Raw genomic sequence first — 16,763 nt, forward strand, 5'->3', positions numbered from 1 at the left:
TGGCCATAACCAACAGAGTTTGGGGTTTTCTCCCCTTAGCAATTAAGAATTTCAATTAGTGTCAATAACTTAGCAAGAGACGGTCTGTGCAAGCTGTGTGTGACCCATAAACGTATTATGAATGCAGACAGGCTGATATGTGGGGAATGAGGAGCATGTGCCCAAGCCCATTCCTGGTGGCAGTTCCTCTGTCCCGTTGCGGTCCCTCAAAGTTTACCAGAAAGCTCCAAGACGTGCACTTAGCCAGGCTTTTTGGAAACAGCAACACCAGAAAACCAGATGTGACATTAATGATAAACTGCTTTTACAGGAAAACTGCAGAAGTAACATGGAATTGGACTGCCTGCTGCCTTGCTGAGTTGGCTCCGTCTCTGCAGTTATCTGCAGGACCTGCCTGGGCACGCTCAGGGTGCGCCCGGGGAGGGTCGCAGAGGAGCCGTGCCTGGCTCCAGAGCGCTCCGTGCCCAAACCAGGGCAACAGGCAGGCGTTTAACTCTTCAGGAGCGCTGCCAGAAATCCCATGGGAGATATGGGAGACCACGCTACGTGGTCAGATCTCATGAGCTGTAGGAAAGAGCGTGTGAATCTCAGACTTTTCCAGTTTTTCCGCAGCAGGCAGTTGCTTTCCAGACCCTGGGTGGTAGCTCGTGCACAGGCACGGAGTGCCTGTCTCTTGCATGGGTGTTTTTGTTGGTTGTGCATGCACAGAATTAAAAAAAAGAAAAAAAAAGATCATATTTAACATCTGGCATTGCTAGACTTAGATATTTTCAAATACTGTGTTGTGTGATTTGTATCCATCCCCAAAATGAAGGCTTCTGTTGGTAAGCTGGCTATTTAGTTTTCTCACCTAGGTTCATCAAAGTCGTAAATGTAATTTAGGGTTTGGTCCTGTATTTGTTCTTGTGGGTATCTTTACTCATAAATAATCAGGCTTCAAGGACCATCTCCTGTGAATGAAGTTATTTGCACACATACTTCTCCCACTAAGAGCCCAAACAACAGAAGTAACAAATATTCATTTTACAAGGCAAGCTTTGTAGTTTTAGTCTTTTTCGTTTTCTTTTAGTATCAGTTTTGTGGCCAATTCACGTAATTATTTGCCTAGAGGGCAAATGTTTGCCTATTTAAACAGGGAAAGCAGATCCAGTGTATTTTCCTGCCATGTCCATTTACTGGCTCTCTGATGTGGAGACAACAATGATTTTGTAAAGACCAGCTCTTCTTGGCAGCAGTTTATTTTTCTTTTGATTTAGAGGTAATTCTTCCACAGGGAAAATAAAAAGTTGTCTCATATCCCACCCAGTAGAGGAACCGCAGATGCATTTGTTTATCTTCTGCACTTCTAGTGTTTCTGGCCGGGGAGAGGAGAGGATCTGGTGAAGGTAACGATGACAACAGCTAGAATTTCTTCTTCCCAAATCGCACAGGCAGATTTCGGAAACAGGACATGCACAGCTTATGAGTTGATGACTCGGACCCAGCTGGCTGCCTTATCCCGAGCTGGCTTGTGCAGGGGAAGGCTTGGCAATGAGGATGGCTGCGAGGATGGATGGTGGAAAAGGTCCTTCACCACCCAAAGCCTGGCTGAAGCAGGGGGTTGGTTTTTGGCTTCTCATGCTGCTTTTTCGCTGGTTCCCTGGTTTGGGTGCAAGTGCAGCTGGTGGTTCTGCATCTCCCATTTTCAGTGCATTTGGGCACAGCCGCATGGTACTACAGCTTGGCTTTTAGGCAGGGGAAAACTGAGAAAAACCAAGAAGTTTGCTCATTAACCACAAAAGAGAGTTAATCCAAACAGCAGCTGTCAACTAGGGATATGACACTGGTGGGGAAAGAATATAAATGCAGTAAGAGGCTGAAGTGTTTCCTTGAAATGTCAATATTCCTCCAAAACAATTGCTCGCCGACTTCAAAATTGCGTTCCCACCACAGAGGCCTTCTCTCTCATAGTTGAACATTAAACAAAAAATATCCAAAATCTAATTTGGCACCAAATGCTCGAAACAGACAGTTGCACAGAACACGTGGAACTCATTTAAGCCTCAGAAATTTGGGGGAAGTCGGGGGACTCTTTCTTCCATAAAAGCACTTTGTTGTTTTGGAAGAAAACTGATGCAATGTGATGCACAGATGAGCAAGCTCTTGCTTCTGAAATGATGCGGAGCAGCAGATGAGCCATGCCAGGGCGCTCCTTGCCGAGCGGTGCTGGCCGGGGAATTGAGGCACTTGGCTGCAGCGACTCCTTCCCTTTGCACTGGAAGGAGAAAACAAAATGGCTGTGTTGTGGCAATTCTTTTGGTTTCATCCAAGTAACCTTGCTCACGAACCCAAGCGATGTCCCATGCAGCTCCAGCCCAGCGTTTCCTTTCCACCCCTTTGCACCATCAGCGTTAGATTTGCTTCCAGGCGTTTTTCCTGAGCATCCTTGAGAAGATGTCCAGCAAAACAAGGAGGAAGCTCTGCAAACAGATGGAAGAAGGCTCATCTTATGTTTAAGAGGAGAAAAGGTCCCTTATTTCTGCAACAAAGCCTTGATGAACATGGTTGTCCCATCTGGTAAGACAGCTGGGACACAAAGTGCTCTGGTCAGCCCAGGTTGGCCATGTGAAGGAGGGGCTGAACATTGGGCTGGGGCCAGTGCTGCCTCAAAAAACTTCTCAGGATAGGCCTTGGTTGTTTGGTTTTTCGGTTTGTTTGTTTTTCTGTTTTGTTTGGGTTTTGTTTCCCACGGATTTCAGACACTCTTGCAATTATTCATGCCTGTGTGCGGCCACTGGTTGCCCCGCACAGCCCAGCCCAGCCTCCGAGGTGGCTGATCCCTTGCAGAGTCCTGCAGTCTGGTTTGCGTTATGGGTGAAGTTTTTAGTGAATTGCTGCTGCTTTCTGCTCCGTTTCCATCAAAGAATGGGCAGAGGCTGCCCAGCAGTCTGAGGACAGATTTTTTTTCTGGAATAGAGCACGGATTTTGGTTGGTTTGTTAACACACGTTTTGGCTCTTATCAGGCTGCTGCTCTGCATCATTTGCCTGACACCTCTGTTGGGGGATTTATTGCTCTCAGGTCAGGCTGTGGGACACAGTCCCACCCCAAGAAAGGTTTCAGAGGAGTTTTGGGGGGTTTGGTGATGCTGAGCCCTACCAGGTGCTGTGGGCAATGCCTGGGGTGTGCTCAGGTGGCCTTTTGGAAAGAAATTTGGGAGAGGTGTGAGAGTGGCCACAGCAAGGGGGAGGTCTGCAAGTGAGGGGGGCTCAGCTCACCCCACTGCCCAAAGCAGCCCCGCCGGGATACCCCCAAAACCAGGGTTGGATGCTACACACAGGGCTTTGGTTTGCAGGGAGATGGATTTTGTGGAACTCCTAATTGCCCTCCCCTGTAAAATGAAATAGGGTCTTCTTGCTGAACAAGGAGAACTTGGCTATGAGACTGTGCAGGGCGATGGCAGCAAATGGAGTAGAGGGGGGAGAGAAGCAAACCAAAATGTGATTTGCCATTAAACTCTTAAAAACTTAGTGTCAGTCACATTGTTTCCCAAAAATTTGTCCAGCTGTCTCCAGATGTGGGGTAGTACACACATACAGGTGGAAGTGGCTGTGTCTGAGTTTCAAAGCCCTCTTGCTTCTTATGCTACACCTTGTGTAGGGTTTGCTCTGTCAAGAGAAGTCAAATGAAAATTCTGTGCAACATGTTTTCTTACACAAGTGCCTCTTGCTGTGCTTTAAATCTGGAGCTATCCCAAACGGGAGCCACAACCTGTAATGGTGATTTCTCTTACCTGCTACTCATGATAAATATGCCAGTGAAGCCTGACATTTAACATAGCTTTTGATCCAGGAATACAACTTAATGGCTAAACATAATAAATACCCATGTCTGGCTTATCTTTATTTCTATAACATCTTGCAGTCTTCTTGAAGAAGACTATAAATCAGGTGATGCGTGCAGCAAGCTGTGCTCCCAATGCCTCGCTGCCCACCGTGGTTAGGATGCAGGTGCTGGCAAGGCTGATTTTTGGGGAATGACAGCAGCACCCCCAGCTACCTGTCCCCATGGCCTGGGGGGACCTGCTCTGCCAGAGGTGCTTGTGTTTGCAAAAAGGTATTAGCTAAATCACAGAGGTTGGATGTATTTAAAGCTTAACTCTTCCAAAACTGAGACCTCAGTGAATGTCATGTGTAAATGGTTTCCTTGTTAAATCTGGCAACAGGGTACTTATCAGGGCTTGCTTTGGAGTTTTGCTGGTTTTAGTCATTTTGAAAATAATAATTAAAAAAAAATACTGATTTACTCAGAAAATATGTTTAAAAGACTTCTATCCCTTGAGGGGTAGCCAAGCCAGTTCAGTTTCCTGCTTTTCAGTTATTCTTTGCTTCTGTTTTTAAAGCAAATACACTGATGCGTGACATGACAAATGGGAATAATTTTCATAGTTAATTAGTCTTACAAACATTAAAAAATAGTCCTACCTCATGAACATTGCTATTTTGTGCTTGTAACAGAACTGTAGAAGGTATTTGACTTTTTCTTTTTTAATGAAGAAAACACTATCACCTAGTAATGAAAAAGTTTTAGGCTTGTGTGCAGTCATGGACTAAGGGGGAATTTGTGTTGGATGATACTGAAACAGCTTTTTTCAAGCATAAATTCTCATATGACCCATTTCGTATGTAAAGTCTGTCTCTCCACAGATACAATATTTAAATGCTGTTATTTGGAAGGGCACTGTAGCAGAGGTGGTATTTGATGGGGTAGAAACTTGTGTTTTTATAATGGCTTCTGGTCCTTCCACACTGAGGGCTTTGGGGAGGGAAGAGGGAGTAGCAGTAATTGGGGACAAGGATGAGGGAACATCCTGGAGCGTGTCTCTGGCACTCAGTTCATTGGCAGTTAGTGCCAGTTGTTCTCAGCTGCCATTGAGAGGACTCGCGTTTCATTTCTCAGTCCCTTTTCACCCCTTCTCCTTCAGCTGGGGACTCTGCGGAGCCACAGCAACCTGGCTGCCTTTCTCCACTTTCCTTGTGACGGGTCTGGCGGGGCGTGCTTGGCCACAGCTTTGGCCAGCGCTTTCTTCTCCTACAAAAATGTGCTGAGGACCCGCATGGCCAGCAGACACTGTCCCGCTGGCGAAGATTTACAGCGTAGCCGATAGGAACGGATGGTCCCTGGTCCCTGGCTGAGCTGCAAACCACTCTGCCTAATCCCCCCCTTCCCAGGGTTACTAAAATACTGTCGTGCTCTTTTGTTCTGACACTTTCCTCCTTTTCAGATGTGAGATTTTACCATTTTTTGAAACCACAGAGACAACGATTGAAGGCAGCCCTTTGAATTTGTTAAAATTCGACTGCAGGGTTCCTTCCGACCTCTGTGCTAATTTTTAGCAGAGCAGGAAACATTAAAAATAACCATGAGAGAAGATTTCTCAACACAGAAGGATTGTCCTCTTAATAATCTCTGGCTTTGTTTTCACTGATATTTTTCCCCCCCTTAAAATTCCTGTAATGCTGCTACAGCAAGTCCATCCCTGCCAGCAGCAACGGCACTGGAGGAGGAAGGCAGAGGGCCAGGTAGCCAAGCTGGTACCTGGGCCTGTTTTGAGCAGAGGTAAGGGACGTACAGGGAAAATTCTTACTATTTATTGGAAGAGCTTTTGCATGTGAGTCAGAGCTTGCAAGATCCAAGTCTTCCCTTTTTGGTGAATTCAGAACTGTTCCCAGCTCTTCAGCTAATCTCAATATTGGGTGAATCTCATTTTTGCAATGAGAGGTGACGTTTTGGTGTTATATCTTAAGATTTATGAGCTTCTACCGTGGAATAAAAAAAGAATCATTATTTGTTTTAAAGCCTATCTGAATGTAGCCCCTTCCTCTGAAGTTGAAATGTTGCATGGTCAAACCAAGGTGTGCAGCAAGAGCGCACGAGAGAGTAACAGCCGCTGCTCCAGCCCCAGGGTCTTATCTGGCCTGTGTCACCCAGGCGATGGCAGTGGGGATGCCCTATGGTTTGGGTCATTATACCTGCAGGAACATCATATGCTTATATTACTGTTTGTGAGGGGCAAATTGAGGCGAGTAACTGCAATTACCACTTAGCTCTGCCCTGTGTTGCCAGCTCTCCCCACTAACACAGCTCCTCCCACCCTGGCAACCTGAGAGCTCCAGCCAGAATTTCTGGATGTATCTGCTTTATTGAAGTGATAGCAATGTTTCCTCTCTTCAGATGTGGCGCAGCACCACACACAGGTGGTCCTTACTGGTGCATGGTCAGAAAGTAAGATCTGAGTTGATTACAGCTAGGTCTGGGCTTTGACATCCACCGAACGATGTCAGCTGAGACCACATCAGTGTTGTCTTCCTCAAAGCACCTGGGATTGATGGGCTGTGCCGCTATGCTTTTGGTCAAGACCATGTTTCAGGGGGAAGTTGAGTGATTTTTCTTTTTTTTTCTCTCTACTTAAACCATCAGGTTTATCAAAGATATAAAGTTCATCCCCTCTTGATGTAGCGAGCATTTAATTATGTAAAGTGCAATCACTATGTGTGTGATTCAGAGCGTAAGGCTTGTAATCGAGTGTGGGCAAAGGCATGAGTGAAACTTATCCCTGGGGAAAAAAAAGCACAGTGTGAAGCCACTGCGATGCTTTCTCTTACGTGAGCCCTGTAATGGGGTATCCAGATAAATCACCTTTTTCTTATGCTTTATGCTGGTCGTTTAAATGGAAGTGATTTTTGTCCTCCCAAAATGATAACTTCTATAGAGGTGGGTTTTGACTTGGGGATTAGGGGATTGCGTGTTGTTTTCCTGTTCCTTAGTTGTCAAATAAACCAAATATGCCTTCATCTTTGAAATGACATGGAGCAGAATTCCAGTAAAAGGCAATAATAATCTCAACACATGGATTTTCCTGAAAGTTGCAGGCAATCACTTCAGTGAGCCCAGATTTCACATGCTGTCTTCTGCTTTACACATTCAGTCCTTTGGCTGCTTTTGGAAACCCTTTGCTCAGGCAGACATTTGGCTGGGCAGGTAGAGCAGAGTCAATTAAATATCCAGCCCAGACTAACAAAGTATTTAAAAGTCTGAGTTAGTCTTGTCCATTCAGCAGCGTGGCTGGCCAAGAGCCCTTGTGAAAGCCCAATGGATATTGTTTCTCTCAAGCATTAAATGCTTTTCCTCAAACATCCATCCTGTGAATAGGCCATTGTTTTTCCTTCTGGATGTCTCTTTGTGGACTGATACAAGAATAGCCAGAAGCTGATGAATTGGTATTGTAAATTAAAAAAAAAAAAAAAAAAAAAAAATCTGTGGGACTCCTCAAAGAAGTTGAATTGCTGCAAGTTCTCTGCTCAGGTCCCACGTCTTGTCCTCTGGAAGTCAGAGAGCTGCCTTGGGAGCTTCAGGTGAACCATCTCAAATAATGATAGTTTCAGGAGAGAAGCTCCATGGACCAGATGCCTTTCCCAGGTGTTATAATGTAAGCAATTGAGGTGAGATACAGTGTGGAGGGGCTGTCAGGGAAGTAGTAGTAGTTTGGTTGTAACCTACAAGCCTTTGCATTTATATTTTCCATTAGCACTATGTAGCGGTTGTGTACTGGTAATTCCTTATGAGAAATGATACACATCATGTGAACAATATAACCTATGTTTGGCCACTTCAGGTAACTCACATGTAGAGGAATCCCCATTTATTTTGGGGTGAACATCTCTGGTACAGGGTCCCCTAGTCCTTACAACACAGGTACTGATGCCCTGCCCAGGGTTCAGCAGCCTGGATTTACCTCTTTTTTTCCTAACAGAGCTGTGTTGTTCCATATTCTAAGAGCAGGTTTTGTATTCCAAGCCACATCACTACAGTCTCTGTAGTCTGATTTATGTCTTACCGATGGCCAGACCTGTGAGCTGGAAGAATGCTATTTTTAATGCAGCCCTTTGGCTTCTCTCACGCCTTTCTCTTTTATGCTCAATTTCACCATTACAGATTTACGCTGAACTGGAAAAAACTTCACTTTAATTGGTTCCCTATGAGATATTGAAAACTTTGACCCTTTATTGTTGTGTTATATGATGGTCCAGATTACATTTGCTTTGGTAGGTCCTCCAGGTTTAGAGGGCTGTGACATGGGAAGATGTTTCAGCCCAGCACGTCTGCAGAAGGAGCCAGGAGGATGCGCGGGTGCCGCACATGTGTGGTCATACAGGGCAAGATGTAGGGGGGGGGAGCGGGTGCTGATCCCAAGGTACCATTTTGGAAGCGTAGCCCTTGAACTTGCAGCGGGCAGTGAGGAGAGCACGGCTGGGCTGGGTTGGCGATGCTGGGAGCAGCCGGCCGTGCTGCAGCGCTGAATCAGGCTTTGTGGTAGGGATGCAGCACCCACGGCTCCCTCTGGAGAGGATCGTCGCCCAGCGAAGCACATAAAGTGCCTGTTGGAAATCTGGAGGTGCAAGTGGGTGTCCAAGGGCTTGGTGGACTTGCAACCATCATGCCATATTTCTTCAGGAACATTTTGCAGGGCTGAGCCAACTTTGGGTTTAAATGAAGAAAGGTTGTAAGTTCTTGGGCGGTAGGTTGTGGATGGTTGGAAGTGCACTTCTGGGATTTATCGCAACGGTTGGGTTTTGAACCGCATCTTTTCATCCCCAAGTGCTCCAGCTGACAGCAGGGGCAGCTTTGGCCATGTTTGTGGGCCTTAGATCTTCCTCTCCCCACATGTATCCTTTCTCAAAATCAAGGTTTCCTATGGCCCAATATGCTCAGTGTTTCACATTAATTAAGGGCTCACATGCTAGAAGTGGTGGGGAAATAACTATTTACCGTGCTGATTTACGATGCACTCCTGCAGCAACTCTAGAAAGGGGGGACCTGGGGAAACCAAGTGCTTGGTCCTGCAGACACAAGTGTACTTCCAGGTTTGTATCACTGCAGATGAGCAAGGCACGTAGGGGCAGATGCCCCCCTTTTTCCTTCATAATGAGACACCCCATCCCACCAATGAGACTTACCAGTGTGGACTGAGGGTGATGGCTGATCCCCACATCTTAGATAAAACAGGAGAGTTTCAGCAAGTTCTTTTGAGAAAACAGATGTTTCAGATCTGGGGTTGATGTTTATCACTCCTGGGATCTGCTCAGTTTAACTAATATTGGGCACAGAATCATAGAATATTTGGGGTTAGAAGGGACCTTCCAAGCTCATCCAGTGCCACCCCGGCCATGAGCAGGGACATCTTCACCAGCTCAGGTTGCTCAGAGCCCCATCCAGCCTGGCCTGGGATGTCTCCAGGGATGGGGCATCCACCACCTCTCTGGCCAACCTGGGCCAGGCTCTCACCACCCTCAGTGTAAAAAATTTCTTCCTCATATCTAGCCTGGATACATTTAAAGGTGAAGATTCCTTGTCCAGTTTGACGCATTCTGTCACTTTCAAAAGAGAAAAGATTTGAGTCATAGCCATAGCGACAGAAACAGAGGTAGTGCCATTACACAAGATCCATTTTATGGCTGCACAAAATTATTTCTATATGTTTTACTGCTCTTTTAGAGTCTTTAAAAACCTCAAGGGGTCCCAAGAGCTGTGCCAGAGCAGTGTCACCCTGTCCCTGTCGCTAATCCTGTTGCTTTCTCTCATGCTCCTTCATACTCTGCAAAACGCTTGATGCCTCTTACTCTACTTCTGTGAAACCTTTCTGCTGGATTGCATGGATGAAGAATTAGTATATAAGTAACATAGCCAAAGATTGCACTATATGTAAGCAGAACCTCTTTCAGAGCATGGCTGATATTGCTATATTCGTAAATTGCTTTTAATTTTTTTAATAATATTGTCTTTTCCTTCCCTTTTCAGGGCCCTCTTGGTTTGGATGGCAAACCAGTAAGTAGTACTGAGTGCCAAACATAGCATGTCTTTATTCATGCTGCATTGCAATAAATAGGCAAAATCTCAAGTGTTACTCATCTGTTACTACATATATAACTGTCTGGGAGATAAAATTGCATTTAGAAAACTATTCAGTGGTCTGTAACATGTGCAAGTTCAAACTCTGAGCCAGAGCTGGCTGGCACAGCTAGAGCTGAGCTTTTCTTTAGCTGTCAGCCCATCTCTGCCGCTTCTCCCCATCCTGTGCCAGCTCGGCTAGTGGAGACTTTGCAGATGGGCTGCAGCCCAAATTTGGGAAACAAACTCCAGTAGCACCTGGGAATAAGCAAAGTTTCAGTGACCTTGGTCATGTGCTCCTGGCACTACAAAGTGGTATCATAAAAATTATTGTTCCCAAACTGGGTTCATTTGCTTGACTCTATTTTTACTGGGAAGCTCTTTAGGTACTCAGGTGCTCCACTCTTTTCTCCTCAGCTCTGTATTTTTGTCCAAACCCCACTCTATTCCACCACGTTCACTAGAGGGCACCATTTGAAATCTTTTCAAACTCTTATCCTAAACCAACTGTGATTTTCAAAGTAGGTAAAAGTCATTCAGTCTTTGCAATCTAAAAATTATTTCAGATACTTATTTCTAGCCAATTAGGAAGTGTTTTGTTATAGGTGTACATTGCTGTGGTAGGCTTTTATCCTACCCCTGCAGATGACAAACGCGAATGAAAAGAAACCTAGACATAAAGCATTAGAAAAATTAGTCCCAAGGAATAGGAAGACCAGCTCACACCACTGTGCTCAGGGCTCGGCTTTGGATTAGCAAAACCCCGTGATGGAAGAGCAGCACAAAGCCCCGCAGCACGGTCCTGCACCCGCTGCCCTCGGCAGGCACGTGGCTGCCAACGGCTGCGAGTTGTGTGTGCGCACCGGGCAGGAGCGAGACCTCTGGGTGACAGGCAGGGAAAATCTCAGCGAAAAAGCAAACTTACCAAATGTCCCAACTGAAACCAGACTGTTCATGGTCTCTTCCATGGGAGCAAGGGGCCAGCAGTCTCGCTTAGAGCCAAATTAACAGCAGGAGGGATGCTGCGTGGGGATGCAGATGCTGCCGCTGTCAGCCTCTCTTGCTGACTTCCCGCCGCTGCACCCCACCAGGTCCTGCTTCGGCAAACGCCGTGAATTGGGCTGAACCCCAAGAATTTTTCAGTGCTGGAAGGAGGGCGCGGAGCAGACACATCAAAGCATGGCTCTGCGGTTCTTTTTGGGGCTGCAGCATGTCTCTGCCTGCCTGTTGTACAGAAAGCTGCTTGCAGGGAAGATGACTTACGTCTTCAGCAAACAGACTAAAGAAAGCAGCCCATCCTCCCTGTTTATTTCAAACAGATGTATAATTGTTGTAAGGATATGCTAAGCATGTGTTTTTCTATAAGTGATTTAATACTTCAAGAAATCTCTTGCATTGATTTAGAGTCACGTGCTTGTGAGCAGCTGTCACGCTGCCTGCCCTGCCCCGGTCCTTATTGGGTCCTCTGTCCTGGTAAGAGCAGGCAGGACCTTGTTGGTGCTTTTCAGTAGCATGCTGCTCATTTGAAGCAGTGCATAACTTAAAATAATAGCAAATGTGGCTTAGGCGTGCGAACTGACAAATGCTGTCTCCTTGGTTTGGATGCTGTGTGCATTGATGATTCTGCTGTTTCGTAACTCGGATCCTTCTTATGTATTTCCAGGGACCTCCAGGACCAAAAGGGGAAAAGGTAAAGACTGCATTAACATGTGGCTTTTGACGATGCAACTGTATGTCCTCTTCCTGCTGTAATTCTCTCATGCTCAGGTTACCCCAGTATGTCAGCATGAACATTACCACTGGATTTTGTTGGGATGTAGAAACATGGCAGCAGCTTCTTGGGTGGCTTTTGAATAAACCCTGGTAATTGGAGGGCAGAAAGAATTTGCAAAGATGTAGGAGGAATAAGTATGGCCTTAAAGCTCATCCATGCTGCAGGGTTCCTGGTAACCCCTTAAGGGATAGGAGAGTGGCATACAACTCTCTTCTTGTTCTCCTCGAAGAGCAAGGTTGTGGGCTCCATCACTCTGTGTTCGCATGGCATCCTCCCATGAAACCAGAGCAGCCAAAGAAGGTCATTACTGTACTGAAAGTGATGTTAATCCTTCATGTATAAGACATAAGCAGTTGCTAGGAGAGTTGGAAACAATCCACTATTTCTGATTTATTCTCTGTTTCATTGCCTGCCAGAGCAGAATCATTCCCTATTGTATTGTCTCGAGCCCTTCTCCTCATTTGTTTTAAATACATTAAGCAATAGGACTTTTCCCACTTTCCTCGTGTGCCGTTCCCATGTCCAGCTGACCCTGCACGGTCCTTCACGGTTGAAATTTGAACTCCAATACTGACCCTTGCTGTTTTGCCTGACATGCAGGGTGAAGCAGGGGACATCGGCCCAAGGGTAAGTAATGGCACGCTTTATTCTACGATCTTGTTGGGTTTGGTTACTGCACAAAACAAGGCTTCGTGCAGCTTTGTCTCTGTAAACTGAGGTGTGGTAACAGTTCTGGAAATGTTTCATTTTGCCATTGGAGCTCTTTGTGGTGGTGTTTTTTCTAACTTTGACCATGGGGAAACAAGAGTGGAAGACCTTGAGGTACCTCATGAAGGGTTTCACTTTCGCTACGCTTTTCCATCCCAAATTCCCTCTTCTAACGTCAGAGACAGACTCAGTGTTTCTCTTGAAGCTGTACTCTTTATTTGTTGGCATCAGAGCACCAGTACGCAGTGGTAAGACCTGGTGTCCCAAGAAAGGGCCCAGCACGGTGTTCTGCAGGATGGAAGGTTCTTCCTCTCTTGCTGAGCAAACCATCTGGGAGCATAGGCTGCCTTTGATGGAAAATAAAGGGTTTAAAGTAACTGTATGATGAAGGAAAACTGTTTTGGTGATGGCAGCAGTAACACCAAGTCTCCCATGTTGTGGGTGAGATGGGACAGCTCACTGCGAGGTCTGTAGTATTGCCGAGGTGCAGCTGGTCGTGGGTTATAGGCATCTGCTGGAAACCCCACGATGGGATGTGGTGCAATTGGGATGCTGGCATATGGGCCCTGTGCAGAGGCCAGGTTCAGAGCTGGTACCCAAGAGTCAGCTGGTAGGTTTAGATACAGTTGCAGGAAACGTAGGCAGGACCTCAGTGGTTAACCAGGCAGAGATGCCTCAGAGTCATTTTTCTTTTTTCCCTCGGGAGCTGTTCAGTCACTTTTTGAAGTTGGTGTCATTTTCTGAAGCAGCTCCCAACTGCTGCTCTGCTGCCACCCTCAGACTCCGAGAGCCCCTGAAGTTTCCCCAATAGATTTATGCCCTGCGTGGCTGAGGAGGGGCTCAGCATAAGGTCTCAACCTTGTCTAAGTGCCCACCCACGCTCTCAAAAAAGGCTTTAAGAGGTGATTCAGCAGCATGTGGGTGTGAGTTTTCACTCCTTGTCTGGGGCTGTGAGTGACTTCAGGGCTGGGACTCGGGTGATGCCGGAGGAGATGCTCAGGCTGCAAAGCCTCTGTGGTCTCTGCTGCTGGATAACGGGGGATCCCACCTCCTGCCATGGCTCCTGTTTGTGCTGCAGGAGATGCTCAGGTTCCATCTGGAGTCACAGGGGCAGGTGCCACTTCCCAAGGTAACACTTGTCCTATATTTTAATCTACCAATAAAAATATGTGCTTTTTTTTTTTTTCCTCCTGATCTGCATCTGTCCAGATTTCACTTTACTTATAGATTTATGTCTTTTTGCACAAGAGTGAGAAAAAGGCTCAGAAACAATCTGGGAGGAAAAGGGGAGAACCAGGCCTGGCAGAGCCATGTGCAAGTAGGTCTAACGACTGGTGCTTGGCTTTGAAAATAGCTTCCTTTGTGTCTCCAGACAGTCAGGGTTGTGGATTGGATACGAAACATCTCAATACCATCTGGGCCAGATTATTTTTTATTTCTTAATTTAATCTATCGTCTTCCTCAGGTTTCAGTGTTGGCTTTATTTAGCTGATTTTGAAAGATGTGCTGCAGCAAGTCATCGCATCAATGGGAGGATAAATAGCTAGGAATATATCCAGTGCTGACTCCCTCGTAAATGTGTGTGTCTATGAGAGCTCAAGCGGGAATAGCGTGTGTCAGTGAACACAAATATTATCATTAGGAATGATGGATTAAAAGAGAATAATGCTTGGGGCGGCTTTGGAGGGACTGTCTGCAGTGGAAGTGAGATGAAGGCAATTAAGGATTAGCTGCTGAATATGTTTGTGTCTGCGCTGCTTCTCTTTCTGTCTCTAATCAACACTTGCCATCAGTGTGGACAAAAAAAAGAGATTACTGCATGTGTGAGTGTGCCTAATGCAGATACTAGAGGGTGACTTTGGAAGGCTGAGGAAGGCATTTACATCAGGTTGTCTTAGGCACTGAATGCTAGTGCTTGCAAATGGCATCAGGAAAGCTTTTGCACAGCCTTGCCTAACCAGGATGGAGAATAAACATGCTCAAATATACTGACAAAATGCATGTAAGTGTATTTACAGGGAGAAACCAAGAGCAGATTGTCTCGGCTCTGGGGAGGAAGTTGAAGGGAGTTGAAGCAGGACGCTGCCAAGGCTGGGTCTGCTGTGCCCTGATATTTTTTCTTCTGTTTCTCTCTTAAAATCAAACCTGTTGCTACATCTCTGAAAAGGACTGGTTTTATAAGCCGGGCTTGTTCCCTGAGCTGGCACTGGGATGACCACTCTGAATTTATTACCTGAGGTCAGGTAATCCTGTTCTTACTGACAATTCAGAGGTTTAGACAAATGGTGGGATTGACAGATTTCTGCACATCCTGGGCTAGTGGCTGCACAGCGTGTGTGGCAGCAGTGCCAGCTTTGCTCAAGAGAGAAAAGGGGCTTCAATTTGCGAGAGAAACGTTCTCGTCAGTGGCCTGTGCAGCAGTTCCTGCTCAGCAGCCAGTGCCGATGGAGATGGCACCAGTAACATCCACACCTGTGTCCTGAGCCACCGGGGGCAAATGCTGGCTGGCTGTGTGGCTGAACTGGCTCATGGCTACAGGCTGGAATTCAGGCTGCGGATAGAAAAAGTAGCACTTTTTCACTCTTTTTGCAAGAAGATAAATAAGTGCTTGCCAAGTTCATGTTGCAGATGAAAGCTCGGCACAGAAGGTGTCCTGGAGAGCTCACAGCCAACAGATGTATGGAGATTGTATTTTACTTTCCTTCACCTTTAGTTCTTATTTTGAAGCCTTATGTTGAAATGGTTAAATCGAGTGCCCTAAAGCTGGGAATTGCCCGTGCTCAAGGTTTCTGTGCCCTATGGCTCTACTGCTACACAGGGTCAGACCCAAAGGCCAGTTAGCTCAGTGTCCCATCACTAGATGCTTCAGGAGTGTAAACGTGGAGCAGGAACGTGTAATTCCAATACACCTCACAGCTCCCCTGGAGTCTGGTTATCTCTGACCTGGGCATTTTTGGGCCAGAGATGGTGCCTCTGTATTCAATAGCTGTTCACCTCAAGGCTGTTCACCTTTCACGAACTCATCTGTAACAGAGATTGTTTCAAATTAAATGTGCGGTGGCTGGATTTGGTGTTGGGATGTGGTGTGTTTGGCCACAGAGCAGATGCAAATTGACATTTCACATCAAAATAGAGAGCGCTGCCCTTGGGAGGTTTTGACTTGGATGGTGCTCAGCAATCTGAGGAATAAGAAAAAAGTTTCAGCTCCTGCCCGGTTCCTTGGGCTTTTCTGAAAATCCCACTCAGTGCTCTTGTGTATCTTCATGCACATAAGAAGCCATAAAACTAGGCCCTTTGGGTCTACCACAAAAACTTTTGCTCTCAGTAGAACTTTTTTGGTGGTTTCTGTAGTATCTGGAGAGCCTGGCCAAGCACAAAGGCTCTGTGTCCCCATTAATTTCAATGTGGCATCATCTTGGGTTTTTAAAATCTCAGGATTTCAGCATTGTTCCTTCCGCAAAATGGGTGTATTTAAGTGAGGGCTGAGCTAAAGACTCTCTACAGCTTGAAAAAAAATCCTTGGGAGGGGTTTATTTTCCAGCGTTGATTAGTTTTCTTCTGTCTGACTTTGCTTTTCCCTCCCTTTCCGAGATGACTGTGTTAAAACATCTGAGTTCAATGTACCTGTGCGTGCCTGGACTGGGAGACTGGGTGGGAGGTGGGCTTGTCTATGCAATATTTACCATAAAACTGAGTTTTGGGATTATCTGTTCTTTGTGTAAAAGATTTAAAAGCTCCTTGGGCGATTTGAACAAGTGGTTTGTTCCTTAGAAAACTTCCAAAATCCTCGTGGAGGATGTGCTGGGTGTTCCTGTGGGGCTTCTCGTGGTTTCGCTCCATCCTTTTGGTTCTCCCAGGGACGCGCACAGGGATGGGATGGACAGGGGAAAGGGAGACGCAGTGTTCTGAGAAAGGAAGTGTCTTACTGCTTCTCCCTAGATAGATATGTGGAAAGGCTAAAAGACAATAGCAATGACTACTGACATGGTCTGAACACTTTGTTTTTGCATCATATAAATCTGAGAGATTTGTCTGCGTTTTGCAGGCGCGGGAATACATCGGTATTCATTTTAGCCTCTAAAAAAACCAAACCAAACCAAAAGACTACCAAAAAAAATGGTCTCGGGAGAAATGCTGGGATATATCCCCTGTGGGCTTTACTGGAATACTGCTCTTCATTCTGCAGAAAGCTCTGCAGTAGAGGGATCTTCTGTACCCCAGCTGCTTTGAATGTCCTATTGTGCAGTAAACTAATGAAAAGATACTTGTTTTTCTCTGTCTGTTTACTGCTCACCAAGCTCTACTGTATCCAGAATGTTGAAACAATCACTGATGGCTACCTAGATTATTTAATC

At 46.0% G+C, this 16,763-nt stretch overlaps 1 protein-coding gene across 1 annotated transcript in view; it reads left to right on the plus strand.

Moving 5' to 3' along the window:
- Positions 1–16,763, plus strand: part of LOC309445291 (uncharacterized protein) — a gene marked incomplete at its 5' end in the record, with an annotated part of 182,578 nt that overhangs the window by 149,010 nt on the left and 16,805 nt on the right. The window contains 3 exon segments of the mRNA XM_082063921.1: positions 9,837–9,863; positions 11,590–11,616; positions 12,301–12,327. Of these exon segments, the coding sequence (XP_081920047.1) occupies positions 9,837–9,863; positions 11,590–11,616; positions 12,301–12,327 (81 nt within the window).

Source organism: Streptopelia decaocto (assembly GCF_964273445.1).
Source record: "Streptopelia decaocto genome assembly, chromosome: 12".
Classification (NCBI taxonomy): domain Eukaryota; kingdom Metazoa; phylum Chordata; class Aves; order Columbiformes; family Columbidae; genus Streptopelia; species Streptopelia decaocto.